At 42.6% G+C, this 16124-nt stretch overlaps 1 protein-coding gene and 3 non-coding genes across 4 annotated transcripts; all 4 read right to left on the reverse strand.

The window, feature by feature from the left end:
• Positions 1-413: 413 nt before the first annotated feature.
• LOC119334849 lies at positions 414-492 on the reverse strand. The gene has a single exon (XR_005161604.1). It is a non-coding gene; the product is annotated as a small nucleolar RNA Z199 (small nucleolar RNA).
• Positions 493-666: 174 nt separating this feature from the next.
• Positions 667-750, reverse strand: LOC119334845. The gene has a single exon (XR_005161601.1). It is a non-coding gene; the product is annotated as a small nucleolar RNA Z199 (small nucleolar RNA).
• Positions 751-834: 84 nt separating this feature from the next.
• Positions 835-931, reverse strand: LOC119334856. The gene has a single exon (XR_005161610.1). It is a non-coding gene; the product is annotated as a small nucleolar RNA R64/Z200 family (small nucleolar RNA).
• Positions 932-13133: 12202 nt separating this feature from the next.
• LOC119334279 lies at positions 13134-14814 on the reverse strand. The gene is made up of 2 exons (XM_037606875.1): positions 14263-14814; positions 13134-13643 (listed from the first exon to the last, which is right to left on the reverse strand). The coding sequence occupies exons 1-2, from the start codon at positions 14760-14762 to the stop codon at positions 13319-13321; spliced, it is 825 nt and encodes a 274-aa protein (XP_037462772.1). The 5' UTR covers positions 14763-14814; the 3' UTR covers positions 13134-13318.
• Positions 14815-16124: the final 1310 nt, after the last annotated feature.

Here is a 16124-nt window from a genome sequence, read left to right on the forward strand (position 1 = left end):
ACAATTTTCAATAGCGACAAAATTCGTTTTCTTTACATCCTTAATCCGACCAAACCATAAGCTTTCTGGTTATTAAATACTTCGAGTTTCCTTGATGGTAATAGCTAGTAAATGGCATGGTGAGGTAACAGCCATGATCATGATCAAAAGAAGTGATCATTGGTAGTTAAGACAACACATTCGGAAATGATCATGGTAGAAGTCAGAGAAGACAAGTGAAACAAGATTGCAAAACAGAAGGCAAAGGAAAATTTTGGATAGAGAAATCAAACAGAAAACTAGTACAAAACATGGCCCTGTCATATTGCTGCAATTTATTCAAGAACACCAGACTTAGAAATTGCATCAAGCAATTCATAAGAAAACAAGAACGTGAGCGCATTTCACAAGACAACGGTTAATTGAAGGTAAGAAATCATCAGACTTTAAACTACGAATCACAGGAAGGTAACTCCTGTCATGTTGTTGCAGTTTCTCATCATCACTTGAACCACAAATGAAATCAGGCAACATTTTAGATTGGAACTACAAATGGTAAGTATCTTTGTTGTGGAGATAGTTCAATTTATAAACTCATTCAAGAAAAATTATATTTGTTGTGAAGATAGTAGGACTTCCTTCAGTATGTGGACATCATAGAAAGCCACAAACATATCAGGGTGTTGAGGTATCATCAGAGACTTAAATACTAAGAATCAAAGCAGCATAGCTCCATCATATTGTTGATGGTTTATTCTCATCACTTGACCCTCAAACATATAAGCATGCATGGACAGCAAGAAAAAAGGCTATAACAATTTATAGTTTGGCAACTATCGGTATGAAATGCAAAAAATTGTGCTCAGAATATGAAATATCTTCTCATCAATGCCAAATGGCATCTCTAAAGTCTGACATACGTTGTAGATTTCATGATTCACCACAACATTTTGCAAACCAAGCAAGTAGGTATATAGCAGGAACAGAGGGAATATCTGCTACTATCCCAACATGTACGTATATGCATGTGTGCTTGCTTGACCGGCGCATGCATCACTGTAGCAGCCAAGCAAGTAGGCATCATTGATGTCTACTCACAATTTCCTCGCACCAGAGAAAGAGTCAAAACAAAGAATATTATACCATAATATGACACCAGACCACATATTAGTAACTTTAAATCAGAAAGTATATCCACATCACCATAAAATAGTCCCAGACCATCACAAAGAAGCCAAATGCTATTAACTGATGATTAGTAGACACAGACATGATTCAGCCACATAATGGCTACCACAAGCAAACATGACAACTGTGTAAGCAAGCTGCTAGTGTACAAAAGGTGATTGAAATCCTGCTGTTTAGTACATATACATGGTAGGCTACTGCTGCCAGTGTTCTAAACCAACAGAGCATAATATAGGAGCAGAAAATAGGGCGCTAGGGCTAGAAGATGGAGCCGACTCACCGGAGAGCTTGTGGTCGCCGCCGTACACAGCCGGCGTCACGCCGGTCGCCTCCGGCTCCTGCCCCCCGCTGCCGTTCTTCTTCAGATTCTTGTACACGTCCTCTGCACATGGGTTAAGCAGAAACCAATCAGTGGCAGACACGAGTGAAGCTACCAAGACAATATAAAATTTATATAATCAGTTCCACTGCTCGACTTTTGCAATAGTTTAGAAAAGAACAATGAGTTTTCAGTAAAGAGGAATATGTTTAAATTTAGGGGCACTTCTATTTTTCTTGTCATAAGAAGTGGCTAGAGCCTTTTCTTTTTGGTTAAGGTGCCGATGGTATGCACGCTTGTATTTACAAGAACTACAGTTGGGCGTTTTGTATGAGCAAGGAAAGCATAGGTGATTTTTTTTAAGATCCACAAACCCAGGCACAACAAGTTTGTTTTTATGTGCTGTAAAAATAAGCAAAAGGAGCTAATATAGAAACTGAAAGTTCCCACAATTTATCTTTTTTTGTATAACCACACAATCAAACATGCTGTTTCGCAGAACATTACAAGTGCACCTATTAATCCACAATCAACATCTGATTTCACAAGAGATCTACAAGTACATCTGATACAAAGGTATTTTCTGGTCAGGAACTCAATTCTGGAAGTTTGGAATAAGTAGCCGATAATAATTTCATTCAGCAGGCACCAAACAATGAATCAACACTTAGACAGACTACTTTCAAAATGGAATAATGCCCAACTGTTCCAGCAATGAATCAACACTTAAGACTACTTTCAAAATGGATCAATGCCCAACTGTTACATCAATGAATCATCAGCATGCAAGGCCTTGACTGCTAATAGCTAACATGACTGATAAGACTAATTCAGCTATCCTAAACACAACAATTCCCTTACTAGATCGGTCTGTTTAAAAACCGCGATATTGCTTCCGTATGCAGCAAAGGTGTATTCCTTGAAGGACGCGAGAGCGCGGATCTTCTTGGGCAGTTGAGGTCCTTAAATCGCAAAGAAAATTCACGCACCATGAGCGGGAGAGCTAAAAAAACACTGAACATAAGAAACCGAGGTACTGAATAGCAGGCTCACTGGCAAGGACCAAACTGAGCTTGGCACACTACACAACAAGAATAGAAAACAACATGATTAGTTATATCGCAAAATGGAAGTCGGCTGCATCAGAGTTATATGTAAAGCCCTGATCCAAAGTAGGTACTGCTTCCATGCCCTACGGGAGGGAGAGAGGGAGATAATAAGTTACCTGATCCGAAGCTCCTGGTGCTCCTCAGTGCCATCGTTGTCGAGGACGAGCGGATCCGGAGGCGTTGTTGTCGAAGAGGAGGGGGTCCGGTGGCGACCTTGTCGGAGAGGCGAGGATCCACCGGCAGAGAGGAGCTGATTCGGCGGCGGCCTTGTAGGAGGATCTCACGCGCACCGCCACCACCGCCGAGGATGTTCATCTCAGCCATGCGCAACGAAGAAGTCCACAGCACCACCGAAACCCTAGCAGGAGGAAGTGATGCGGGCGACCACATGAGGCGGGGTAAAGCAAATCGACGCGGTGGTGAAGAGGGAGTGTAGCGAGAGGAAGCTGTGGGTAGGCTTGGCGATGCCGGAGGATGCCAGAATCAAGCGGGATCTGTAGGTGGTTGTGGCAGACAGGAATGGTGCATGGGAGAGGGAGAGACGAGCGAAAGAGGGGTTGCCTGAGGTGGGAGGAGAGAGAGATGGGTGGGTGGTGGCTCTGCCTAAGGTGGGAGGAGAGGGAGAGGCCACCGGCCGGCGAGGTTTGGATCGGTGGCGGCAGCGATGTGGGAGATGAGGGAGGGATGGGATTGGGGAGAGGAGGGGGATGAGGCGGAGGACTGGTTTGGGAGGGGGCGGCGGCGGCGAGGAGATGGGGAATCAGAGCTAGGGTTTGGGCTGCGGGTGGGGTATCTCCTTTTCAGTTTTTTTTCTTTTTTTCTGTAGATAGATGGATGGATGGATGGATGTGGGATGGAGAGATGGATGGATGGATGGATGGGCGCCATGTCATCGATCCGTGGGAAGAGTTTTGATTGGTTTGGAAAAACCATTGATTTAAGTAGTTTCCAAGTACTAAAAATTCATTGATTTTGTGAAGTAGCTATCAAAAATATATTGCAAAAGGGCATCACACAAATTTTCACTAGAGTTAGACCACATTTCATGGATAAGGACTAATTTGTATGCATTTCTGATCTTTGTAGCTATTTTTAATCATTTTCCGAGTGGCAAAAATAGGTTTTTTTAAAGAACCTACCAAATATTTGTTGCAAAATTGGACTCCATCAATTTTCTAAAATACTAGTCCATATTTAATATACAATTGACAAAATGGTTGGGTGTAAAAAGTTTTGATCCACCTCTCGTGAAAAAGACAAATTTCCGCCGATTCAGTTGGAAGCGGGTCAAATTTGAACTGCAGCTGCCTCATAGTTTGCTATTTATTTTTTACAAAAATCATTTCTAGGTACATAAGTATCTATTTAATCAGAGAAACACCAAAAGTTTTCCAAGATTCAACCACTAGCTAGGAACGGTCAAGCCCGCCGTTTTGACCGCATTTTGAAACGGGCATAAAAAATTCAAAAAAAATCAAAAAATTGGGAAACCTTCACATTGTGTCATTACATGTGGCCAAGTTCCCAAGAAAAATAACAAACTTGTAATACGGCAATTATTTTAAAAAAGTATTCTCAGAAATGAGCTATCATCTTTGAAGATTCATGGCTTTCAAGCCAAATGATCAATCTTATGGCCACATTTGTGGCATAGTTTGTTCAAATGATCTCATGTTGTGCACAAGGGTGCGTATTGGAATGGCAAACAATGTTGCCTAAGGAAGTTTTCATTTTCTTTGGACGAAAAAACCATTTTTCATTTTCCGAGTGCCCAAAAGGAGGTTTTTTTTGTGAAGGAACTACCAAATAATTGTTGCAAAATTGGACCAAATCAATTTTCTAAAATACTAGGACATATTTAATGCACAATTGACAAAATGGTTGGGTGTAAAAAGTTTTGATCCACCTCTCGTGAAAAAGACAAATTTCCGCCGATTCAGTTGGAAGCGGGTCAAATTTGAACTGCAGCTGCCTCATAGTTTGCTATTTATTTTTTACAAAAATCATTTCTAGGTACATAAGTATCTATTTAATCAGAGAAACACCAAAAGTTTTCCAAGATTCAACCACTAGCTAGGAACGGTCAAGCCCGCCGTTTTGACCGCATTTTGAAACGGGCATAAAAAATTCAAAAAAAATCAAAAAATTGGGAAACCTTCACATTGTGTCATTACATGTGGCCAAGTTCCCAAGAAAAATAACAAACTTGTAATACGGCAATTATTTTAAAAAAGTGTTCTCAGAAATGAGCTATCATCTCTGAAGATTCATGGCTTTCAAGCCAAATGATCAATCTTATGGCCACATTCGTGGCATAGTTTGTTCAAATGATCTCATATTGTGCACAAGGGTGCATATTGGAATGGCAAACAATGTTGCCTAAGGAAGTTTTCATTTTCTTTGGACGAAAAAACCATTTTTCATTTTCCGAGTGCCCGAAAGGAGGTTTTTTTGTGAAGGAACTACCAAATAATTGTTGCAAAATTGGACCAAATCAATTTTCTAAAATACTAGGACATATTTAATGCACAATTGACAAAATGGTTGGGTGTAAAAAGTTTTGATCCACCTCTCGTGAAAAAGACAAATTTCCGCCGATTCAGGTGGAAGCGGGTCAAATTTGAACTGCAGCTGCCTCATAGTTTGCTATTTATTTTTTACAAAAATCATTTCTAGGTACATAAGGACCCATTTAATCACAAATACATGGTTTGGTGGCGATACGTCGAGGTTTGGACGGTGGCCGAGGGCCCCAACTCTAGAGCGCGTAAACTCGTATGCCCGTCGCGTGGTCACCGCGTGACCGTAATGTTGCCATGTGTTTTGGGAGGCCTAGGCATGTCTAGTGGGTTGGGCACTCCCCAGGTTGGTGCTAGGAAGAAAATTACAACATAAGATTCTCACGAGGAGACCGATCGATGCTCAAACATGAATTAGCAGCAAAGTGTTTGATTAGCGGTACGGGAAATGCACATGGCCAATGGGCGTGAGTTTTGGCTGAGGATGATCATCTACTAAGGAGAATGTCTTCACAAATGTTGAGCTCAAAAGGAGGATCCTAGGTGGTACTTGCTTTGCAAAGTACCACGCTGGACAAAAATATGAATGTTGAAGCTGGGCTCAAAATAATGAATGGAGTGAGCTGAAATTTTGTGAAGGATGGTTATTTGGGCATAGGAAAGCATTGTAGAAAATTGATACCATTTGAACATGCCAAAGTAGTACTTCCTTCACAATGCTCTTCTATGGACAGAAACTTGGGAAAACTAGTGAGAGAGATTGGATGAATGAAATGAGCTCAAAATTGGTGTAGGTAAGTTACTTAGGTATGGTCATGCGCTAGTAAATTTTCAGATCATTTGGGTAAGCCTAGCTAGTACTTACTTCACAAAGCTTCTCTCGTGGTAGAAACTTTGGAAATTTCCGGAGAAAGATTTACTAGGAAAATTGAGCTGAATATTATCATGTGGCAATGATTTGGGTATGGAAGAGTGCCCGAAAAGTTTGAGGGTAATAGGAGGGGTCTATATAACACTTGCTTTGCAACGTGCCAATTTGGCCATAAAATATAAATTGAACCTGGGCTCACATAGATGATTTGACTGAGCTGCAATTTGGAGGGTGATAATTTGGACATATGAAGGAACTGTATAAATTTCATGTCATTTAGAGATATAAAAAAGGTACTTCCTTCACAATGCTTCTAGGTGGACAAAAACTTTGGAAATTTGCCGAAGAAGATTTGCTAGGCAAATGGAGCTGAATTTTGTCATGCGGTAATGATTTGGATAGAAAAGAGTGCCCAAAAATTCCGAGGGCAATCAAGAATATATAAATAGCACTTCCTTCATAAAGTGTTGTTGTGGACAGAATAGGAAAATGAATATTGTTGAATTAGTTTTGAACTAGGCAAGGAAGGATTTTTACATATTTGATGAAGATATGCCCCAAAGAATTTATGAGATTTTTTTGGGAATTTTGGGAATGATAGAAATATAGGTTGCTTCACAGCCTAGGGCAAAAACTGCCACATGGACATGACACATAGGCAAAACTGATGAGATGGCGCCTAGTCATCACAACCCACCACAATCTACAAGGCTATGACCATCTATACTGGTCATTAACAACTAGAAATAAGGCAGCAGACTAGCACTGTTTGCTTTGTGATCATTTCGTGTAAGGAAATTACGACCTTTCTGACCAAAATGGTCGCAATGGTTTAGGGTTTGGAGCCCCCTGAACAGCTTTTGACCAATTGGTCTAAAATGGTCATAAATTTATGACCAATTCTTCGAGGGTCACTGACAGAAGGTCATAAGTTGACATATTTCTTGTAGTGAGAGCGGACTGACTGAAGCATGTGCCAACCTTCTAATAGGCTTTGAGGTAAGTAAAGAATATGTAAAAATATTACCGCATAGAAAGTAGCCCCTGATGCTCTGTTCGGCGTTCGAAAAGAAAAGACGAATAGAGGATCTAATAACATTCACAGGAGTCTAACAAAAGTAAGTCAATATGCGTATGCAGGCTTCACTGCTAGCGTCCACCGCACTGACTGCGGAGGTGGGCATGCTGAAGCAGAACCTTGAGCAGTCCGAGCAAGTGCTCGGCCTTGCCAAGCAGCAGCTCGAGGAGAAGGAAGGTAAGAGATACCTTATTTAAATATATAAAAGGTGTGATTGCAAAAAATGACAGGATTAACGTGGCTATTATAGGGGCCACAACTGAGGTGGCGACCCTTAAGCAAGCGCTGTCCGAGGCCGAGAAGAGGGCGGCCACGGAGCGCACTGAGTGGGAGAAGTATGAGGTGCAGGTTGGCGAGGTGAGGCAAGAGCTCCATGCTCTCATGTAAAAACATGAGAGTTTGGAGCTTGACTCGAATACGCGAGAGTCCGAGCTCGCGGCGACCATCGAAAATGCCAAGTCTGCCAAGGCCGAAGCCCAAAAGGCCCTCCAGGAGGTGGAGGCGATGAAAAAGATAGCGGGGGGTAAGGCATTCTTTATGCAAAGCAAACATGTGAAAGTGAGTTACTTGTTACTTACCCGAATCCGGAGCTCTCCAGGAGCATTCGCAGATTTGCCCCGTAGCGTGTCGGATGCCGCCGCCTTATACCGAGCCAAGGAGGGGAGCTCGACGTAGAAGGTGTTCTGGTCTCAGTATGCCGAGGCCGGACACCCGGTGCCCTTGAGCGACCAGCTGAAGCAGCTGGTCGAGCTCCATAAGGTGGCCGAACAGGCCATGAAGGGCCTCATAGTCCGGCTGTGGCCTGGGGAGGCCATGCCTGGGAGCTACTTTGGGCTGGTGAGGCAGCTGGTTGAGGCCTGTCCAAGGCTCGAAGTCATCAAGCGCTCCGTATGCATCGAGGGTGCCCGTAGGGCGCTTTCCCGGGCGAAAGTGCACTGGGGCAAGCTGGATGCTGAGAAGCTTGTGAAGGACGGGCCACCGCCGGGCAAAGAGCATCGCAAGCCCGAGATGTATTATGAGGGCGTTCTGAAGGGTGCCCGCCTTATGGCGGATGAATGCTCCAGGGATGTAATTTTTGAGTAAACTCGCTCGTTTTGTCCTGTGCGCTGAAAACTTGTTCATATGCGCTAAGCAACGCATTTGAATTTAAAATATTACCTTCTGTGCGGCCGTTTATCAAGTTTGAGAGATGGCGAGTCGTCGGCTTCTGCCCCCATGCCACTAGTGCTGGGGTGTTCGGGATAAACCTGAGCGCTCTTTTTCCCATTTTTGGGTCCTTCGAGGGAGGCGCTCAGCACAACGAACAAGGCAATCAGACTATAATGCTTGAACACTCTCACTTAGCCACAGAATTCTATAATTTTAAATTTCGGCGAAGCCCCTAGTATTCGGAAGACCGAGTTCGGGGCGCTATCCACGCCTAGGCTGGAAAAAGACGACTCCTCGCTCTAAGCGGCATAAGTCTTTAGGGACTCGAAAACCTCTCGAACAGCGACCAGCTCGCGCCTCATCATGATGGTCAGTTTTAGCTTTCTCTACTGAGCTGCTTAGCCCAACTCAACTGGGGCACAATCGCAGTAGTTCTCCTAGTGCTACCTTAGCCGATATAGCGGAACGTAAGGCACCAAAACATAGGAGCCGGGCAAACCCAACTATTGACCCAAGACATGATTCGGAGCCAATGCATATAATGCTATAAGTTCGGGGTGCTGCACTTGTGAAAGTGTTCGGACTTCTCACACCATATTGTGGGGTACTTAAGCCCCTGGCGTATTGGCCGTACCAAAGTGTACGGGTGCAACATGTCATTAATGAACATATATTCGTAAAAAAGAGTAATGCAATAATAGACAAAAGCTATGCATTGTTTATTTGAAAAAGCTGCGATCAAAGAAGAACGATACAAATAGTGTGATAAGCAAAAGGTGGGACTATTTAACATGTCCTTTCCAGGGGCAGGCTGCGGAATGGTATGCGAAACAGGTATACTGCTCGTTATAGAGACCACCTGGGAGTTCCATAATGTGGCGTAGCTTTCTGCTTCCCTGGTTCTTGCATCGTTTGTGCGGAAATTGTACTGCCGGTTAGGCCTTTCGAGGAATGGAGTCCTGAAAGTAAGAGAAAATGAAGAAATCGGCAGCCCATAGTGCGGTTTAAGCCGTGTTTTGGGCGTGCCGTGATGGTGCCCCCCTGTGCCCATGGTATTTCCAGAGCATAGTTGTGTACGCGCAACACTGGTTTCGCAAGTTCGCGAGGGCTGGGGTTGGGGCCGCATTGCTACGCTTTCTCGGAACGTGCTAGGCGGTCTTGTTGTAGGTTACTCCGGGCGCGCTTGACGGTGTCCGGACTGGAAAATTGCATTGAGAGGCTGCTTTGTACTTCCGCTGCGAGAGCCGCCGTATGCTCCTCCATTTGGAGAGAGCGTTCGGTGTTTCCATTGACCGTAATGACTCCTCGAGGGCCTGGCATCTTGAGCTTAAGGTATGCGTAGTGCAGTACCGCATTGAACTTGGCAAATGCGGTTCACCGAAGCAGTGCGTGATAGCCACTGCGGAACGGGACTATGTCAAAGATTAACTCCTCGCTTCGGAAATTATCCGGAGATCTGAAGACCACTTCAAGTGTGACTGAGCCTGTACAGTTGGCCTCTACACCTGGCATGACGCCTTTAAAGGTCGTTTTAGTGGGTTTAATCCTCGAGGGATCGATGCCTATTTTTCGCACTGTATCCTGGTAAAGCAGGTTCAGGCTACTGCCGCCATCCATAAGGACTCTAGTGAGGTGAAATCCGTCAATAATTGGGTCTAGAACCAATGCGGCGAATCCGCCATGACGGATGCTAGTGGGGTGGTCCCTTCGATCAAAAGTGATCGAGCAGGAGGACCACGGGTTGAACTTTGGGGCGACTGGCTCCATCGCGTATACGTCCCTTAGCGCACGCTTCCGCTCCCTCTTGGGGATGTGGGTTGTGTATATCATGTTCACCGTCCGCACTTGTGGGGGGAAGCCCTTCTGTCCACTAATGTTCGGCGGCGGGGCTCCTCCTCGTCATCGCTATGTAGCCCCTTGTCTCTGTTTTCGGCATTTAATTTGCCGGCCTGCTTGAACACCCAACAATCCCTCTTGGTGTGATTGGCTGGCTTTTCGGGGGTGCCATGTATCTGGCACGAGCGGTCGAGTATTCGGTCCAAACTGGACGGGCCTGGAGTATTTCTTTTGAATGCCTTTTTCCACTGACCGGGTTTAGAGCCTCTGAATTCGGCATTAACTGCCGTATCCTCAGCATTGTCGCTGTTAATGTGGCGCTTTTGCTTGTTACGACGCAACCTGCCACTGTTGTCCTTGGTGTCCGAATTACCAGGGCTCTTGGTCATGTTATTGCTACGAGCCAGCCAGCTGTCTTCTCCCGCACAAAAGTGGGTCATGAGTGTCGTGAGTGCTGCCATAGATTTCAGCTTTTCCTGTCCAAGGTGCTGGGCAAGCCACTCATCACGGATATTATGCTTGAAGGCCGCTAGGGCCTCTGCGTCCGGACAGTCGACGATTTGATTTTTCTTTGTTAGGAACCGTGTCCAGAATTATCTGGCGATTCCTCTGGCTGCTGAATTATGTGGCTTAGGTCATCGGCGTCTAGTGGTCGCACATAAGTGCCCTGGAAATTGTCAAGGAATGCGGCTTCCAGGTCCTCCCAACAACCAATTGATTCTACTGGCAAGCTGTTAAGCTAATGCCGAGCTGGTCCTTTAAGCTTGAGTGGGAGGTATTTGATGGCGTGTAGGTCATCACCGCGGGACATGTGGATATGAAGGAGATAGTCCTCGATCCATACCGCAGGATCTGTTGTGCCATCGTATGATTCGATGTTCACGGGTTTGAAACCCTCGGGGATTTGATGATCCATTACTTCATCTGTGAAGCATAGTGGGTGTGCGGTGCCTCTGTGTTGGGCTATATCACGACACAGCTCAAACAAGCTTTGTCTACTGTGTTCGGCCCGGCCGGATTTACTGTATCCGGAGTGACGATTACCGTCTCGTGCCGTGGGGCACCCACGCGATCCGTAGATCGATGTTGTTTTCCTTGCATTGTCCTCCAATATATCTCGCAGGTCTGGTGCATTTTCCCGTGCCTTGGTATTTTTTGAGCGGTGCCGGGGTGCGGTTTGAGTGGAGGGCCGAGAGGCCTCTCTGTCGCGGCCACGAGGTGGCCGGTCGGCCGCATCATGCACTGGTGATGTAGGTTTAGGTGCTTCCTCCTCTAATCGGGGTAGCAACCTGTGCTTTGGGTAGCTCTTGGAGGGGCGTTCGAGTTCATACTCTTCGGCCGCAAGGACTTCAGTCCATCTGTCGGCTAGCAAATATTGATCAGCTTGTTGTTTAGGTGCTTATCTCATACGCCACTTTGTCTTCTCAATAGTGATAAATGCAGAGGAAGCAAAAATGTACATTGTATGTTTTCTAAAAGACTTTCTGTTTCTTCAATCTTTAGTTGGTATCATTTTCGGTCTGAGATTTTGGACACACCAGAGGGATTCTTCTGTTTGTTCAAGTTAAGACCTTGGCCGAGGTGGGTATGCTACATATGTGTTCGGTGGCGATGCTAGAACCCATTGCATCTGGTGTGCATGCATGTTGATGCCTTAGACATTGTAGGACTATTGCGTAAAAATGAAAAAAGGGCACTTCGACAAAGTAGTGAAAAGCTGACATCATAGGCTACACCTAGTGTTGCTTTTGTATACATTGTAAACATTGTTTTTCGGGTTTCTGTTCCAACTACCCTACCATCTTTGATGGTGTACGCTTGATGAGGTCTTGGAAAAATTATTGGCCATTGCTAGTTTTTGCAGAAGTCGTGCATAAATCGTGGAGTGTAGGAATTTTGTATCCCAAGGAGTGGAAATTCGGCCATTACCTTACATTTTATTTTTAGGATTTAGGTTTAGGGATATCCTAATAAAAAACCATTTTTGGTGTTGGTGAGTTTGTTTCTTAACCTTAGATTGTCTTATAGTTTCTCTAAAGACCAATAAGAACGTAAGAAGGGATCGAATTTTCTTGAAACAATGTTTTTTTCAAAGGCTTGCTTCTGAAGCGCAAACTTCTCGCTGGCTCTAGGGATCCAGTTGGCCTCTGTAGTCGCATTCCAAGATTCTATTGTGTTTATACTCTATGGCCCAATAGAATTCAATCATGTACTAAAGTGTAATAGGCGAAATGCCCACTCTGTCTCCAAAATAAAGCTTCTCTTCCTGGCCCTTTGCTCTATAGCCTAATGAAGTACTTCTGTGCATGGAGTGGAAATTCAGTCAGTACCCTACATTTTATCTGAATATCCAAATAAAGGAACCAATTTTTGGTGTTCGTGGGTTTGTTTCTCAACCCTAGATTGACATTGTAGTTTTTCTAAATACCAATAAAAACTTAAGAAGGGTTCGACTTTTCTCGAAACAATGTTTTTTTTCAAAGGCTTGCTTCTCAAGCGCAAACTTCTCTCTGGCTCTAGGGCTCCAGTTGGCCTCTGTAGCGGCATTTCAAGATTCTATTGTGTTTGTACTCTACAGTCCAATAGAATTGAAACATGTACTAAAGTCTAATAGGCAAAATGCCCGCTTCGTCTAAAAAATAAAGCTTCTCTTTAGCCTTCATTTTTTTTTCTTGAAGCCTCCATGGAGGTGGAAAAGGTATATATGTTCTTTAGAAAACATGAACATGTATATTCAGTATATGTAGTTCAAATAAACATTTCCAAATGAGATTAGTTCACTTTTCAATACTCAACTTACCAATTTGCTCTCAACCCTGAACTACAAAACTAGTTAATGCACACATCCAACTTGTCAATCCGTTCAAGAATCAATCCCAAGCTTGGTTGACACTGGTTTTCACTAATGAGGCTGGTTTTCACCTTCTTGACTGGCCTATTAGCGTTGTGATGTCAGACCTCCTTACATGTAGGACCCACCCAGAGAAAAATGGTATGTTCGTACCAATACCACATCAATCTCAGTTGCAATGTTTATACAACAACCATAGTAAATAGTAACAACACATATTATTGACTCTCCAAACACATATGCAAATATAATTTAAATCATAGCATCTTATACATGATATCACATACAATACTTTGAAGGAAGTTTAAGTAATACTTGTATACTAGTAGGAACAAAGTTCACTAGCCCCTACTACGACGACAACATCATATAATTCTCACAACATACTACTACTTGTCTTCAAGAACCACAACTCCAAACTAGACTATATTGTTCATGGTGACAAATGGACTCGAAGGAGTTTGCAAATCAAAACTTGGATTTTTGTTATCACCACCAATTGTAGATTGCAAGGCGAGTGCTTGCCAGAAATTAAAGCTATTCTCCATTTTCCATGGGCCAGCATCATCGAGCTCCACATCATTGATGCTGTAGCGTTGGCTTCCTGACCCTTTTCTCTGTAGCCTCATGAAGTACTTCTGTGCATGGCTCGAAATCTGGGCTGGAGTCCTACTAGTGACGAAGTACTTTGATATCTCCTTCCATTTTCCACGACCACATACACTCAACCCATGGAGAAAGAGCCTAGAATAACCATGTTCAAGATGAACTAGTTAGGTTAATTCTTTCAAGGACATATTGATCATTAATATATTGCTGAAAATGCAATAGTTGGAGTATTAAAACTTGTAACCAAATGTTAACCCTTGTGCTAGGAAAGGACATCTCTTTTTATCTTTTACGATGTTATAATATAATATGTGATAATAGATGATTATAAATGAATAAGGAATTTCATTACTAAAATGCTCATATGTTGATAATAGATATAAATAGACCATGTTAATACTTGCAATAGTAGTTTCATTCTTTACTATGAATATATAATTAACTACTCCATCTTTAGTTGCAAGGATAAGAGTTGGTGGTATTAACTTATTAATGGAAGCACAATAATGAAATAAAGTCGGTTATTCACAAAAAAATATACATCTTGGTACTATTGTTTCTGGTAAATGTGAAATGGGCACTATGAGTACAGTAAAAATAAAAAATAAACCTCCGATTCATGATAATGAAAACCCACATAATGGTTAATAGTATGTTGTCTATTAAAATACACCCGACATCTCCAAGCGAATAATCGAAATGAAATAATTTTTTAAATCCCATGGATAATTAGGAAGTATGAAACATGAATAACCTGTGTTCCTCTAGGGTCCAAAACCCCTTGGCACGTGGTGCAAGCACTGGTTGAGGGATGCACATCTTATTCTCCAACACCACCTTGTTCTCCTCCACCATCTGCACCTCTTCTTGTATCTCCATGGTTTGCATACTCTCTAATGGAAGACCAAACAAAATACCCATTCCTTCCATGACAACCTCCTCTTGCCATCCAAAGTTTTTATTCACAAGGCCATCCACGGTGTAAATCACACCATGGTCACTATTGGAACCGTTGTACTCCTTCTTTGGACACTGCAACATATGCATCTCCATAACAAGATCATCATACAAGTCTGTTACCTGTTGCATGGTCTTCCTAGGGAACCATGCTTTGAGATTGGACACGATATCATGCTTCTTGTTCTTCTCATGGATGGTGCCATCATTGTTGTAGTAGTTGTTGAGACGTTCAATGATTGATCTCGCCCCCTCTACCTCAGAGGGGTTCCACTCCTGGTTGACTCTTTGATTCATGGAGGAAATTTGAGGCTTTTTAGGGGAAAACTTATGAGAGTTTGGATAAAACTATGAGAGGTATGATACCGAAAGAGTGTTTGTATGGAGATGGTGATGAGGAGGGTACGATATTTATAGCATCACCATATAGAAAATCTTGTTCTGATGGTAAAACATGATTAAAAGACTATAAATGCTAGTGACATGTATTTGCTATATGAAATATTATATCCGATTTATGACATATCGAGGCTACCAATTTCATATCCCATTGTCAATATACTTTCGGTGGACAAGGAATGCATATTTCAATTGTACTAATAATGCCTCGCCCAAAATATATACACCTACGTCACATATATGATCCATTAAGTGCTATATAATCAAAGCGTATCTTACTATAAGTCATGATATTACGCACACTATTTTGACTTGCCATGTGACACAGTGTAGAAGGTCAAACACTGACATCAGAGTCTTGATCTTGTGTATCTTCTAAAGGATGTTCTAAAGAATCTATAAATGGCACAAATTGCATATATATTTCTCCGCTCAATATTTCTTCTACGTGCACATCAATTTAGTGCACAACACAAACATTACGATTTAGATATACATATGGTTGACTAGTGAATGATCGCATGGGTGTATGATGCAAGAAAGTTAAGTCATGGGTAGAGACTAGTCTATGCATTAAATTTAAAGATTTAATCCACATGATTGTGTCAAATTTCCATTGTTGCTAAAAATTTGAACTATTACATATGATCATCTCTCAAATTTCATACGGATTTCCTTGATTGCCAAACAAAGCCTCGATATGAACAACGCTTTCATATGTAACCATTATGACTTGTTTCATAAAAGATACTAATATGAAATTATATTATGTTGTACTATACTACGTGAAGGAAAAAAGTTGGATACATTTTCAAAAGAAAAGAAAAAAATACATAACCACCATGATCGGTACTATGGCACTCACCATTTCTCACAACTTCCCCATGATAGACCCACCTTATATAGGTGATGGACATACATTGATTTGTATGCGACTACCAATAAGGTCTGTATCATGTCATGCCATAGCAAATTATTACACATACTTCATGGGCACAATATATTTTTACATTCGTTGTTGTTATCAACCATGAGTTGCATAAACTACTTAAAACCTTTTGAGTATTCCAGGGTCATCTCGATTGAATCCGTTATCCATTTTTTACCCATTGCCTGCAAAACATGAAATTGCATAATAATTTGCATCACCTAATCGAGAAAACCAAATAAATCTCGCTAGAATGTCTCACAATAATTAACTAGATCTCACTTAAAATCACCCTTACTTCACTGTCCCACAATCACACACCACTTCAATGT

Source organism: Triticum dicoccoides, chromosome 7A (genome assembly GCF_002162155.2).
Source record: "Triticum dicoccoides isolate Atlit2015 ecotype Zavitan chromosome 7A, WEW_v2.0, whole genome shotgun sequence".
NCBI lineage: Eukaryota > Viridiplantae > Streptophyta > Magnoliopsida > Poales > Poaceae > Triticum > Triticum dicoccoides.

Excerpts from the sequence above, each read along its gene's own strand:
- LOC119334279 (XM_037606875.1), bottom strand. The coding sequence starts at position 14,762 with ATGAATCAAAGAGTCAACCAGGAGTGGAACCCCTCTGAGGTAGAGGGG. Across the intron at positions 13,644-14,262 it reads TGGACCCTAGAGGAACACAG|GCTCTTTCTCCATGGGTTGA; the intron begins GTTATTCATGTT and ends TGGTTATTCTAG.